Here is a 14,907-nt window from a genome sequence, read left to right as displayed (position 1 = left end):
AATTGATTTGTTTATAGACCATTTCATATTCTTCTTGTATAAAAGAACACTTTGTAAAAATCCAAAAAGGTACACATGCCCTCTTTACCCTAAAATAATTTTTTTGTGACCTTCCTCAGGGGTCATTCCAGGTCAAGAGTTCACTGCTGTTATCCACGCTGTTTCCCCATTGGTCTCTCAGTCTCAGCCAATCATGAAGCTACTTCAGGTGGTCTCCAAGTCAAAGTACTGCTCGCAGGTAAGTAAGCCAAACTCTGTGATAAGATTACGATTAAATAAAATGTAGCCACGAATTGTAATATTTGTATGTCAGCAACTATTTCTGATCAATCTAAATCATCTACCTGCGTATGTTTGATACTTTAGATCATCATTCTCTGGAACAGCGAGAAGCCGCCACCAAATCGGAGCAAATGGCCACCCATGCCCGTCCCCCTCACTGTGACAGACGGCAGGAGGAAGGTGAAGGCCGATGCCACTCATAACTCACACTTAAGCCCGCTCTGACATCTGAGTGACAGCGTGACAAACTGTCAGTCGCCCAGTCTGTCTATGAATCTCTTTTTTTTTCTGTTTTGGTTTCTGTTTCTCTTTCTCCGGTCTTCTGCTTTGATGTCTATTTTTCTGTCTTTCTCCCTATCCGAGTATATCTGACATGTCCACCGATCCGTGTGGCATTCATTTTCATAAATGTCACTCATTCTCAAAGTTTATTCTCCGTCTCCCTTTCACTGTCCGTCTGTTTTCACCTCCCAAGGCGGAATCTGTAGTGATTCACTCATCTCAGTCGCCCAACATGATTTACTGTAATATGATCATCTCACTCATTCTCGTAATCTCTCAAAGTGCACGCCGAACAACGCCTAGCCTGCAGTACCAGAACTAAGATTTACTACTGTGCTTTATCTCAGACCACCAGTCGCTTCCTACCTCATGTTGCCATAGAGACAGAAGCAGTGCTGAGCCTGGACGAGGATACAGTCCTGCTGACCAGTGAGGTGTGTTTACATATAGTAATAAACACAAAGCGATGCTGCACACATATAAAAATCAATATTTCTGAAAAGTAGCCACGGAACCAAAGTGTTTCATCTCTGTACTTGTAGGTGAACTTTGCCTTCTTGGTGTGGCGGAGCTTCCCCGAGCGGATCGTGGGCTACCCTCCCAGGAGCCACTTCTGGGATCCCCTGAAGCGCGCCTGGGGCTACACCTCGAAATGGACCAACGACTACTCCATCGTCCTGACTGGAGCTGCCTTCTACCACAGGTACATCAGCACGCCGTAGAAAGCTAAACAGAAAATGCCTTTTATAGAGCTTCATATGCTTGTTTTTGAATATTTTGCCTTGAATATGTTTTCATTGTCTTAAAATAAGTATAAAAAAGCCACAAACATGTATACATATAATGTGCACACACCTAAATATAGACTTTGATTATGAGATGTTTATTGAGATATTAAAATTTGGACCTGCTGGTGGCACTAGAGGAAAAGTCACATGATAATCAAAATCATTAATATTCATTCTGTGGGCACCATGAATATCAGCACAAAATTTCAATACAACCAATTGTTGAAATATTTCAGTCTGGATCAAAGTGGTGGACCGACTGAAAGACCGGCATGGCCTTCCCTAGAGCCACACCGCTAGCTTCAACTAAAAACAGGAAATGCCATTTAGAGCTACATATGCTTTGAATACTTTTCCTTTATGTTTTCATTACGAACTTAAAACAAGCACACCTAAATTTAGAAACACACCTACAGAATCAACATAGATTATGTAACTAAGATCAAAACAGATTGCCTGTCAGAGATCTTTGCGGGGCTGTGACAGCAGCAGCAGCAAGAAGCAAGAAGCATAATGGCATGAATCTCAACATGAAAAAGCGATAAGGGACAATCAAACAGAGAGAAATAGCATCACGGATAATTTTGTGGATGTGTGGATGAGAGAAAAAGAAGAGGAGAGGGTGAATTACACAGGGATTACTTCAAGCACTTGGATTAACTTGAAAAGCCTAAAGTCGATATGTGAAATGGCAGAGGGATGCAAGTTCTTACACAATACAAATGTAATTACTCCACAGACGGGGTTGTTTAAAAGATGTTGAAACCTCGTGACATTTTGAGACGATGTGGTCATTTTTGTCAGCCGTTTCAGTGGAAACACATTTTTCCATGCTAATTTGAGAGCTCACAGCCCATAGGTCAGGAGCAGGCTGATTTGCATTACCTCAAATGCCTCTTTCACCACTGAAACAGAGAAATGACAACGTGTAGTCAGTCAATAAAAATCTGCCTCGCTCATTGTGGAATCCCACAAATTAGCCTTTTATACAAAAATAATGTTCCCTAATAGTGAAACACAGCGACTTCCCAGAATCGGCTGCACAAAAATACATTTGAATCGAATTATATGTGGTTAATTTTAGTTCCCAGCACAAATAAAACATCTGAAGGAAGATTATGTGAGGTGCTAAGTGTAGCAAATGTAATGTGTCAAGTGAATAGAAAGCACGGCACTTAAAACTGAAGAAATAGAGAACATATGCATTGTACCACAGGGATTTAGTTTGTTGTGCACTATAAATATCAAATCCCACTGGTGATGAAATGGTTAACTTGTCCCAGATACATATCATCAACATACATAACACCATCTACTCTTTTCTGTCGATGTCACCATGCCTTCTACCATACAGGTGCTGGTTGCCTGACCTCAAAGTGTGATAAATCTACATCTCTACATTTTCATTTTAGGGGTTTAGATAAATAATTTGATAGAGGAATAATCATTTTAGTCAAGACAAGATGCCAAACATTTTTACTTTTAAGCTTTTATGTGTCATACGTGATAGTAAGCTGAATACTGTACTTCTTCTTTAGTCTTTTTATACTTTAGTAACATTATACTCTTGTCTGTATGTATTTTCACCTGCCCCACAGGTACTACCATTACCTGTTCTCCCACTACCTGCCCCAGTCATTGCGAACTCTGGTGGATCGCACCTCCAACTGTGAGGACATCCTGATGAACTTCCTGGTCTCTGCTGTAACCCACCTGCCACCAATCAAAGTGGCTCAAAGGAAGCAGTACAAGGAGCTGCCCAGCCCACAGGTACTGTCAGAAAAGCCTTCTCAGTGTACTTTGTCTTTTTCACTTGTGTTTAATGCTGTTGTCTGTGGATGAAAATGTCAGGTCAGGACAGAGATGGTAAATGACAGTGTCCCATTTTACCTCCCAGGGTACAAAGAGCGTCCCCTGGGCCAACCCGGAGCACTTCAACCAACGGCAGGAGTGTGTCAACACCTTCGCCAACTGGTTTGGCTACATGCCTCTGGTCCACTCTCAGTTTCGCCTGGACCCCGTGCTCTTCAAAGATCAAGTGTCAGTGCTCCGCAAGAAGTACAAAGACCTGGAGAGGGCATAACATTGCTGGACAGAGAGGCTGGAGAGCATGGAAGTCTGGACTAAGTGGCCTTTTGGACAGACAAATTGAGCGATCAGTGGTGGAAAGTCAAGATGTGATATTCAAGGCTGACTGGTATGTAGACAGAGGGACTGACAGACTGAAATACAATCATCAGACAGACCCCGGCGGACTGTTCTGGACTATATACATATAAATATAAAGAGAACAGGGCCTATAAAGTTTGAAAAGAGCTTCAAATGATTGTCCTACTTCCATGAGTCTGGTAAGACAACGGAGAAGGAAATTTCGGGGCCTTGAAAGAGTCCCTGTGATCGGGCCTCTCACCATGAAAGGACAATCTCCATCGGAAAGCAAAAAAAGGAACGCGCGTGAACACTTCTGATGTCAGTGCTATAGCCGTGACAATGAGAAGGGAATGGCTATCTAATGCCAGAAGCACCCAAGGGACTGGGTATTGGTGCCATACACTCCGGTTGTTAATGTGTTTCTCAGCGCTACTGTGCAGGGACTGTTGCCAAGGAAACAGATCATTTCACATCAAAAAGCTAACTGTAAAATCAATAAAATGATTTATAAATGCAAATTCTGGTATGGTGTTCCATAAAGTCACTTCCTCACTACCCCCCCCCCCCCCCCAACACACACACACAGACATACCCCGTATTCAAATAAGTCCAGGGCATATATTTTCAGCAACCGGCCACATTCGGATCCCATAACTTCATATGCACCAGAAATACATCAGGGAATAAACTCAATCTGCGCCTGATAAAATGAGCATTTCATCCTTATTACACAGGAGAGAGAAGAGCCTTGTCACACATTTAGGTGGGAAAAGTGAAAAAGTATAAATCATAAGTTGATGTTGAAAGGAGTTGGCAAAAAGAGTTTAAACTGACTAGTGGTCCTGTATACATTACTAAATGTATATTTTAAAGCATTATTTCTACATTTCAGCAAATGCTCTTTCTTGCAGAAAGTGACAGAAGATTGATATCACTTTCCCTCCATCTCCTCGCTCCAATCTTCTCATCCAACTCTCGCAAGAAAGCGTATTTCTTCAAAATGCAGAACTGTTCTTCTAATACACTTAACTTGGTCCAATTTGCATCAATATCAACTAAACATACTACTATATTATATATTAGCACAATTCAGAGTAGGAATTACCAAGAGCTCAATTTAGACTGTGTCAATTTACAATAAGTGGCTCATACAGACTGAGACAGGCACTTTCTCTTATTCAATGGGTACACTGGTGATTTTTGGTGTGCAGCGTGCCCTTGCCTATGCAGTTGAAATCTTCAGTTCTTTTTCTTCTAGCATCAATTTGGTGAGAAATTGCAGAAATTGGGCTCATTGATTTTACTGTAAAATTACCGCAATCGACAGCGCTATCCAATAGAATGCACTACAATGTGATTGTGACTGTGCTCGGCTCTGTTCAAAGGTTAAAAAAAACAAAAGAACAGTCTACCAGGACCTCTAAAGAAAGATGAATACAAAGGATGGGGGGTCAGAATATATGCATCATTATGAGAAGGTGGATAAGCTTTCAGATTTTGATTTTTTTTTTTAAAAAAAGTTTATTTTGTACAAAACAAAAATGACCCAGTAGGTCTACCATATTGTCCCACAGTTTACAAAAATAAATTCACAGGCAAGCAAGTCTCAACACCCTCAGGGTAAACAGGTGTGTTGTCGGGCACTCAGGAAGCTAATCTCATTAAGCACATGCACACACACACACTTATGTACAAAGCACCTGAGATACATAGCTGCCAAGGGGCTAATTTGAATTCTGAACCCATCGTGCTTTTTACAACTGACAGAGCATAATAAGGGCAACTGCTTCTATTGTAAACACTGTCGTCAGATCAGCTTCTGTGCTTTCTGGTAGAATTACCTGCTATGAAATAAAAGTCTGTCTGGTGTTGAGTCAGCACCTGGGGGCAAAACACCATGAACGTGGTGAAAACTTTGTTTTGTTTTTACCTGAGGCAATACAGGTTTCAACTCATTATTTAAACAGTATGAAAACAATAGTCCGTATCTTCTTTGAATAAACATGGAGGGACAAAATCTTAGTTGTAGAGCACTTGGCAATCGCAAAATGGGTTGTCAGCTGCCTTGTATATAAAAAAAAACTATTTGTCAGTTGGAGTGTATTAGGTTGACACAAGCTTATCCTTTTTTTTAGCTTTAAATCTTATCCTAGCTCATTAGTAGTTTTCCCCTCAACAATTTCAATATAACAGATAATTAACCACAGACGATCATGTGAGTTTCAGTGATGAAGTGCCAACATACAAAGCAGGTGCAAGTGAGTTGAGGGGTCAGGTCCCATATCCAAAATCCAACAGAAATTCCTTTCTTTCACCTGGTCTTTGCTATTATACAGTCCGTACACCTCTGGAAGAATTCCATGAAAGCGAATGGATCCGGTGAAGATTTATCATTTCCTGAGCGTCAGCATGGCATTGACGTCCCATAGCAGGTTCCTCATTTGATCCATCAGAACCTTCATCTCCTGGTTCTTCTGACGTACCTTCTGCAGACGGGACACAAGACAGATGACTTCCATTAGTCAAACTCATCACAGCAAATACGCCATAGCTTTAGCATTTAACATTCAGGGCAGGAACTAGTGGCTTCCTTTAGGCGATGAATTATTTACTCAATACTTCAGACTCATTTACCCTTATAGCTGCAGGATGAGACTTTAGAGTAGAGAGTAGAAGAGTTTAAGAGTAGAAAAGATGAAGAACTTTTAACAATGGCTGGTTTGCTACTACTATTGTTGGTAAAGCTTAACAGCCTCAGAAATTTAGATTTTTTTTTCCACTTTCCACGCTGCCTGGTGGTGATATCCTAACCTGCCTAATCCTACTGGAATATTGACTCCAGTGTTTACAAAAACAACACCCTGATTTTTGAAATTTCACTTAAGATGCACACGATGCAGAGTTCCTGCATTTCACCCATAACACCATGAGGTCACTTTGGCCTGTGTCAGCACTGCCACCTAGAGGAACTGAAGGGGACTTTCACAGCAATATATTAGTCTTGCTGTTTTTTCCAAACCTATTTAGAATGGGCTCTATCAATACTCACCTAAATACCTTGATGCAAAAACATTGTCATGTATTAATAATGTGGCCAACCCCTTTAAAAAAACTAATAATTAGCAGTCACTGCTAATTGTCATTTATGACAAAAAGGAACACACCTCCAGAACTTCTTTTCTCTCCTGGATGACAGCAGGACTGCAGGGCTCCACTCTGACAGAAGCCAGCTCCTCCCCGACATATGGCAGAAGCTGAAGACACAGGACACACTAACAGTTATTTAAGAGTCTTGTCTTCTCCCTCTTTTTATAAATGCACATAACTGTGATAGTGGTAGAAAAGATTTTAAGAAACGGCAAAGGTTATCCTACATAATTTTGAAAATGCATTCTTAGTCAAGACAAGATGAAAGGACAGAAATATTCCATTTTCCGCTATTAAGTAGTAAAGGGTTTTTTTTTGCATGAAAATAATATCAAAGCAGAAATTCGGAGCTTATTCCTGACCTCTGCTGGCCCTTCCTGCAGGTCAGAGGTCATCTCCACACAGCGTTCATACAGGAGCCGCAGCTTTCGGAAGAGCAGGGCGAGCTGCCGTAGGTGTTCCTGGAGCTTCCCAAAGCGGTCTTGGTACATCGCCTGGCTCTGAGTCACACCGTTAGGAAGCTAAAGCAAAGATACAGAGAGTCTTCTGTCAGTTTTAGTGTTATTCATTATTATATCACATTAGTTTTGGTTCAGATGGCAGTATAATATGGATACAATAAGACTAGGTTGTAGGCAGAGGATTATTATTCATATAAAGATGGTATATATGTTTTTTCATGTTTACATTCAATTTACTGTAAAGTCAAAGGCTGATATTGTCAGACATTCTCCAAAAAGTTAATTTTGGACCCTGGACACAGATCAGGTGAAGATGGAAGGAGGACTAAGACAGATGCTGATAAGTATGCCAAGCAGTTACATTAGAAAGGAAGACGGGAAAAACGCAGCCCGATAGAGGAAATTTGTTAGCTAGAAAAACATCAGCCACTCAGTTAACATTTCCAATGAATCGAAGGAAATAATCACCACATAAAAAACAAAATAAATAACAAATAAAAATAATGTAGCTACAAAGCCACTACAGTAGGGCTGCAACTAACAATTAGTTTTATAATCAATTCATCTTTTGATTATTTTCTCAATTTATCGATTAGTTGTTTAGTTTATAAAACGTTAGAAAATGGTGATGTTGATCACTGTTTCCCAAAGCCCAAAATGACTCAAATGTTTTATTTTGTCCTGACCAACAGTCCACAAACCAAGATATTCAGTTTACTGTCAAGAAAACATTTACTTTTGAGAAGCTGGAATCAGAGAATTTGGACATTTTTGTCTTAAAATAAGACTCCAGATGATTAGCTGGCAATAAATTTCATAGTTGACAACTAGTTGATTACTCAACTAACTGTTGCAGCTTTAAACTGCATCTTAAAACACTGTCATATCAATATGTCTTTGACTAGCTGTCAAGAAAAAAGACAAAGCTTTGCAAATGTACAGTTTATTGCAGGACTGTTGTATTGGATTGCATCAGGTGTAGCTAAAAAAAGCAACTTTGTGTAGTGGGTGTCACAGAATTCAATGCCAATGCCGACACTGACAAATGAATGAGTTAAGACAGAGATTGGCAGGAAATTCTCTCCTCATGCAAAACATTTTCTACGGTTTGCTGACAATCTGATGTCCATTACCTGCGTGGCTCGTGTGATCTGGAAGATCTCCATGGTGCGAGTGACGATGTCCTGGACGGTCTCCTGTCCAATCCGACAGAGGAACACGGGGGAGATCTCTCTCAGGGCTCCCTGAGGGGGCATGGGCTGCTGACCTGCTGCTGAGGCAGCACCGGGGGGCAGGTGGGGCTGCTGCTGCTGCTGAGGGGGCATCCCTGCCATCCCTGGCTTCTGAGGTAAGGAAGCTGCCATCGCTACGCTAATCTGAAGATATGTTAATAAGATGAGAGACAGGTAGATAAAGATGATGTGTAGGGCCTAACTGAACATTTAGCTCCATTTATGACATCAGCACTCGTTACTATGGTCACGAAAGTGGCTAATACACACATTAAACGAAAACGTTAGCTCAATTTCAGAATAATAACATTGCAAACATCTGAATATTTCCCGGAGATGTTTTATCTACACAAACTTGTCTTGATAACAGAAACCACAAGAGGAAAACACATATATTGTGCCCACTTTAAATATCTAAAGAAATTGAATGAGCTAATCTTGGTGGCTAATCATGCTAACGTTAGCCTAAACAATAAAGAATCATACTGTGGGAAGATAGTTAGCTGCTAACTAGCTAGCTAGCTAGCGGCGAGTGCAGAAAACTGCCTACCGAAATTAACGACCTTCTTTTGGCTGGAGGCTCTTCAAGTATTCTTGCGAAAATAAGATTTTTCTCACTTACTATTTCAAAGGAGACATAATGATGCCCTTTTCACTAGTCTCAGAAAGCTTAGCACGCTATTGTTTTCATTGCGTCACTTCCTGTCTCAGGAGGACGTATTTACCACCACTAGATGGAGACAGTAAGTGTTGAATACTGACTGCATTTACTATAAACACCAACCTTACTACAGCAATTTTGTCTTATAATCAGTGGTGGGACAAGTATACAGATCCATCACTTACGTAAAAGTAGTAGCCTTCTTTCACAGTGTAAAAATGCAAAGTAAAAATCCATGCATTTTAAAAAAAAGTAAATGTACTGAAGTACAGTACTGTGCAAAAGTTTATGATCTAGATGTTTAGATTCTTATCCATCACACAATACCATCAGGGAGGCGTCTGATCAGTCCTATATTTATTCTGCAGCATGACAACAACCCCAAACATACAGCCAGAGTTCATAAAGAACTATCTTCAGTGACAAGTTAAACAGCAGCAAAGCTGAAGCTCTCTTTATTTGCACTCCACACCATATTCAGTCATCCACCATACCTCATCTCACCTTTGATGGCCAGGACATCCCCCTTCCTCCTCAGTCACTAATCTAGGTGCTGGGTTTGACCTAACACCCATCTGACTTTTGATGACCATATAAGACATCTATGCAAAACCTCTTTCTACCATCTCTAAAACATATCTAAACTCCGCCCCTCTCTAACCCTGTCAGATGCAGATAAACGTGTCTAGGCCTTTATCTCTTCAAGACTGGACTACTGCAATGCACTCTTCACAGGGATCCCTGGCAGGAGCATCCTTAAGCTCCAGTAAATTAAGAACAGCGCTGCCAGGATCCTGAATAGAGAGCCAAAACACAAATATATAACACCAATTCTGTTTTTATTGCACTGCTCCCTGTTTCCTTCAGGATTGACAGGAACTGATCACACCACAAACCTCCACCCGCACCCTCAGATCTGCCAGCAGCTTGCTCTCTGGGCTCTGAGGTCCACACCATGGGGGATCAAGCCTTCTGTTCTGCTGCACCACGCTTCTGGAACAGCCTTTTTAAGCATCTGAGGGCAGCACAGACCATAGACTCTCAAAAAAGGCCTAAAAACCTTCCTATTCAGGAAGACTTTTTCATCTTAACTCTTATTACTGTTTTCTTTATGTTGTGTGTTCTATTTTATTAATACTGTAGCACTTGGAGTTTCTCTATGAGTGAAAAGTGCGGTATGAATTAAATGTATTATTTATTATAATTACAAGAGGAACAAGGAGTCCTGCAACAGACGGTTTGGCCCCCACAGAGCCCTGATGTCAGCATCATGGAGTCAGTCTGGGATTACATGAAGAGAGAGAAGTAACTGAGACACCTAAATCCACAGAAGAACTGTGACAAGTTCTCCAAGATGCAGGAACAACCGACCTGCCAAATACTTTGAAAAACTGTGTGCGGGTGTACCGAGGAGAACTGGTGCCGTTTTAAAGGCAAAGCGTGGTCACACACCAAATATTGATTTTAATTTAGGTGTCTTCTGTTTACTCAACTTTGTATGAAATTAATTGATAAATAGAAAAAAATATTTTTGCCATTATTTTTGAAAGCACCCTTCATTTTCTTTTAGTGCCTAAAACTTAAGCACAGTACTTCAGCAGAATGTACTCTGCCAGTGTTTTATTATTATGATGCATGAATATGTAAGCAGCATTTTAATGTTGTAGGTGGTCAAGGTTTAGCTCATTTTAACATCTTTATACACCTTTTGGCAGTTTAATCTTAATAATATATATAAATAATTATTCGATTTATTAATAAATAAGAGATATATTTTATTAGCTGATCATATGTTTTGTATGTGAAATCTTAGTCTACTACTAGTACAGTAAGTACAGCTGTCATATACATGTAGTGGAGTAAAAGGTACAATGTTTTTTTTGAATGTTATGGAGTGAAAGTATAAAGTAGGAGAAAATGGAAATACTCAGGTAAGTAAGTAAACATTTATTTTTGTTAAAATTAGGGTTACAGAGTACTTTCTAATTACAAAAATACAATAAAAAGTATTTGGATAAATATAAATAAATAAATATAAATAGAACCTTGTCAATGGGAATATTTCTGTAGAACTAAAACCACTGTCTTACAGAGGAAAATAAGCTAATAAACCAGGCTTTTATACAGTAATAATTGACCTTTTGATTTCAAATGAAGGTCACATGAATGAGACTTGTTTACCTGGTAATCCAGCCAACACAATGAAATTCAGCAATGGCAAATGATTTGCCATTCACGTGTTGGCTTGCTTTCTTTATTTGTTAAATCAGGCTGGCTGACTTTATCTGTGGTTTACATAAGATCAAAGGTTGCACTTATTGTTTCAAGGAAGTACATTTTATTTTTCGTGTGATGAGGTTTATAGTTTAAAAGGATACCCTTTGTTGACCTTAACAAATGCAGGTAGTCAGATGACCAAGTGGTAATCACTGTTTGATAAACTAAACAGATAAACTAAAAGGCAAAAAAGGAAAAATAATCTCTCTGTATTAAATAGAAAAGAAAAAAAACAATTGTGCTGTTCTGTAGCCTGCACTAACACTCACTTTCATTTCACTTGAACTGAAAATGAGAGAGAGGATGAAATAGCTGAAACTCAGCTGAGGTTTTGTGACTTGACTTGACTTCCCCTGCTCTGTGTCACTGCAGTCAGTTGTCCACACCCTGTTTTTACTCTGAAACACTGGGATGTTTTTATCCTATCTAGTCAAGTCAAATCAAGTCAATTTTATTTATAGAGCACCAAATCACAACAGAAGTTATCTAAGGGCACTTTTCACATAAAGCAGGTCTAGACCGTATTCTTGGCATTTGACTACAGCAGCAAGGAAATACTCCTCTTTAATGAGAAAAAACTTGAACAGAACCTTGACCGGCTGGATTGAGAGAGAAATAGGAAGGGGTGAGACACAGAGATGCACAGTAGCATGCAATAATAACAATAATAATAATATGACTAATAATAATAGTAGTAGCAATGGATGTCAAGCAGGACCATGGGGGCAGCAGGCGGTCTGCAACCACAGATCCATAGATAACTGCGAGCACAAGACTACAGGGAAGAAGCCAAGTTAGTAACGTGCACTAATGGGACATGAATGCATACAGATGGAGAGGGGGAGGAGGAGAGAGGAGCTCAGTGCATCATGGAAAGTCCCCTGGCAGTCTAGGCCTATATCAGCATAACTAGGGGCTGGTCCAAGGCAAGCCTGAGCCAGCCCTAACTATAAGCTTTATCAAAAAGGAAAGTTTTAAGCCTACTCTTAAACATTAGTATAGTTGAAGGCTCTGCCTCCCATTCTACTTTTTGAGACTCTAGGAACCACAAGTAGGCCTGCATTCTGTGAGCATGGTTTTCTAGTAGGGTAATAGGATACTATGAGCTCTTTAAGATATGATGGTGCCTTTTACAATTAAGGGCTTTGCAGGTGAGGAAATGGATTTCAAATTCTATTCTGGATTTTACAGGGAGTCAGTGCAGAGAAGTTAATATGGGATGAAAATGATCTGGTATTTATCAGTACATCAGTTGTACAGCTGGATAGTCCGTAGAGACTTGTTAGGACAGCCTGATAATAGGGAATTGCAATAATCCATCCTAAAAGTAACAAATGCGTGGACTGGTTTTTCTGCATCTTTTTGAGACAGGATGTGCCTGATTTTTGCAATGTTACATAGGTGAAAAACCAATATAACATTGCAAAAATCAGGCACATCCCGTCTCAAAAAAGGCTGTCCTTGAAATTTGTTTTATGTGAGAGTTAAAGGACATATTCTGATCAAAGATAACTCTCAGAGACCTTAAAGTGGAGCTGGAGGCCAGGGCAATGCCATCTATAGTTGCTATATATCATTAGATAATGTGTTTCTTAGGTGTTTAGGGCTAATCACAATAACTTCGGTTTTGTCTGAGTTTTAGTAGCAGAAAATTGCAGGTCATCCAGGTCTTTATGTCCTTAAGGCATGCTTGAAGTTTAGTTAACTGGTTGATTTAATCTGGCGTCATTGGAAAATATAACTGTGTATCATCTGCATAACAATGACATTTTATGGAGTGCTTCCTAATAATATTACCTCAGTGAACATACTGTATGAGGTGAATTAAATTCAATTAAATGTTCCAGTCTCTGTAATAGGATGTGATGGTCAATGGCGTCAAATGCAGCACTAGGATTTAACAAGACAAGTACAGAGAGAAATCCTTTGCCTGATGCAATTAGGAGATCATTTGTAACTTTCACCAGTGCTGTCTCTGTGCTATCGTGTACTCTGAATCCTGACTGAAAATCTTTAAACTATTGTTACGTAAAAAGTTAGACAACTGATTGCCAACTGCTTTCTCAAGTATTTTAGAGAAAATCTGAAGGTTAGATATGGGTCTATAGTTAGCTAAAACACCTGGATCAAGAATAAGCTTTTTAAGAAGAGGTTTAATTACAGATACTTTAAAAGACTGTGGTACATAGCCTGTTAATAAAGACATATTGATCATATCTAGTAAAAAAAAATGCTAGGTAAGGGCAAAACTTCCTTAAGCAGCCTAGTTGGGATGGGGTCTCAAAGACAGGTTGATGGTTTAGATGAAGAAATTGTTGAAGTTAGTTCAGGAAGGTCGATTGGAGAAAAACAGTCTAAATTTATATATGAGGTTTTACAGCTGTTTCTAAGGTTCCTGTGTTCGGGGATAAATCAGTGCCTGTTGAGGGCAGGGGGTGATGAATTTTGTCTCTAATAGTTAGAATTTTATCATTAAAGAAGCTCATGAAGTCGTTACTACTGAGAGCTATAGGAATACCTGGAGTTATGACTCTTTTTCAGCCTGGCCAAAGTGCTGAAAAGGAACCTAGGGCTGTTTTATTGTCCTCTATTAATGATGAGTAATAGGCGGCTCTGGCATTACAGAGGGCCTTCCTATATATATGTTTTAAGACTATCTTGCCAGACTAAGCGAGATTCTTCCAGTTTGGTTGTTAGTAAGTTATGAGTTATTGAAGTGTTCATCACTCTTAAGTGTCCTTGGGAAACACTTCCGTTGTCATTTCTGTAATGTGTTGTGTTGTGGTATTTATGCCTTTTGTTAATGTGTATGTTGCAGTATTTGCAGCGTGTTTTCTGAATGCTGCACACAATTATCAAATTGATGATGTTTTCTTTTGTTTGTGTTTCGTCTACTTGCATGTGTTTTGTTAAGCTGAAGCATGTTTGCCCTTGTTGGCCAACGTACATTTCTGACCAATAACTAAATTATGGCCTGAACCAAAGGCATAAATGACCCTTTGGGTCATTTGAACCAGGAGACAAAAAAACCTTTAAAGTCCCCAAACAAAGGAAATGAATATTCATCGACAATTCGGCGCAAATATGTTTAAAACACACCTAAAACTCTGCCTGTTTTGACCAATATTATAAATATAAAGTTTTACTGAGCTCAGTTGAGCTGGTCTCCAGAAACTCATGAGCCAATTCTCCTATTAAGACTTTTTTTTCTTTGTTTTCAGACAAATTATGTGCGTATGTTAATTTTTTATTGAAACGAGTTTGGTTGTTTATATTTTATTTGTAACATTAAGTCTTGTGTTTCCACGAATAGTATTTGCTTTTGAAGTCACATCAACTCTCATGGAGTTTATCCACTAATGAATAAAAATTTGAGTTTAGTCAGATTAAACTTTATTTGGCATTAAACTAAAATTACAAGAAGCCATCAAAAGCCTGAATTCTCAACTCAAACTGAAATGTGACCATGAAGAAGATAATGACGTTTAAACTGGATCTCAGCCTGCTTGCTGACAGCAGTATGGCCAAACTGTGAATTAATCCAACAGAGACTCTTTCACAGCAGGCTGAAACAAGGTTTAACCCCTTTTCACCAGTGGTTCAACACCGCTGCACCCACAAAGACC

The 14,907-nt window shown here is 39.5% G+C and overlaps 2 protein-coding genes across 6 annotated transcripts in view; one reads left to right on the top strand and one right to left on the bottom strand.

The window, feature by feature from the left end:
* The window catches only part of LOC121912899 (exostosin-1c), an 88,493-nt gene extending 84,472 nt beyond the window's left edge, over positions 1-4,021 (top strand). For all 4 annotated transcript variants that reach the window (XM_042435435.1, XM_042435432.1, XM_042435433.1 and 1 more), the window contains exons 7-12: positions 120-238; positions 367-462; positions 912-998; positions 1,107-1,267; positions 2,951-3,122; positions 3,250-4,021. In XM_042435435.1, coding sequence (XP_042291369.1) covers positions 120-238; positions 367-462; positions 912-998; positions 1,107-1,267; positions 2,951-3,122; positions 3,250-3,435 — 821 coding nt within the window. In that variant the 3' untranslated portion in view covers positions 3,436-4,021. The remainder of the gene's footprint in view (positions 1-119; positions 239-366; positions 463-911; positions 999-1,106; positions 1,268-2,950; positions 3,123-3,249) is intronic.
* A 970-nt stretch (positions 4,022-4,991) lies between these two features.
* Positions 4,992-9,072, bottom strand: zgc:114119 (Mediator of RNA polymerase II transcription subunit 30-like). Of its 2 annotated transcripts, none has more exons than XM_042435577.1 (5): positions 8,966-9,072; positions 8,245-8,487; positions 7,013-7,171; positions 6,668-6,757; positions 4,992-5,989 (listed from the first exon to the last, which is right to left on the bottom strand). In XM_042435577.1, the coding sequence occupies exons 2-5, from the start codon at positions 8,473-8,475 to the stop codon at positions 5,894-5,896; spliced, it is 576 nt and encodes a 191-aa protein (XP_042291511.1). In that variant the 5' UTR covers positions 8,476-8,487; positions 8,966-9,072; the 3' UTR covers positions 4,992-5,893. The 2 variants fall into 2 exon arrangements, with proteins under 2 accessions (XP_042291511.1, XP_042291510.1); XM_042435576.1 differs by having other exon boundaries at positions 8,894-9,069.
* Between the last annotated feature and the right edge of the window lie 5,835 nt (positions 9,073-14,907).

The sequence above is a fragment of the Thunnus maccoyii genome, chromosome 15 (genome assembly GCF_910596095.1).
Source record: "Thunnus maccoyii chromosome 15, fThuMac1.1, whole genome shotgun sequence".
Classification (NCBI taxonomy): Eukaryota; Metazoa; Chordata; class Actinopteri; order Scombriformes; family Scombridae; genus Thunnus; species Thunnus maccoyii.
The sequence above is the reverse complement of the archived record's forward strand: the minus strand, read 5'-3'. Positions and strand labels throughout refer to the sequence as shown.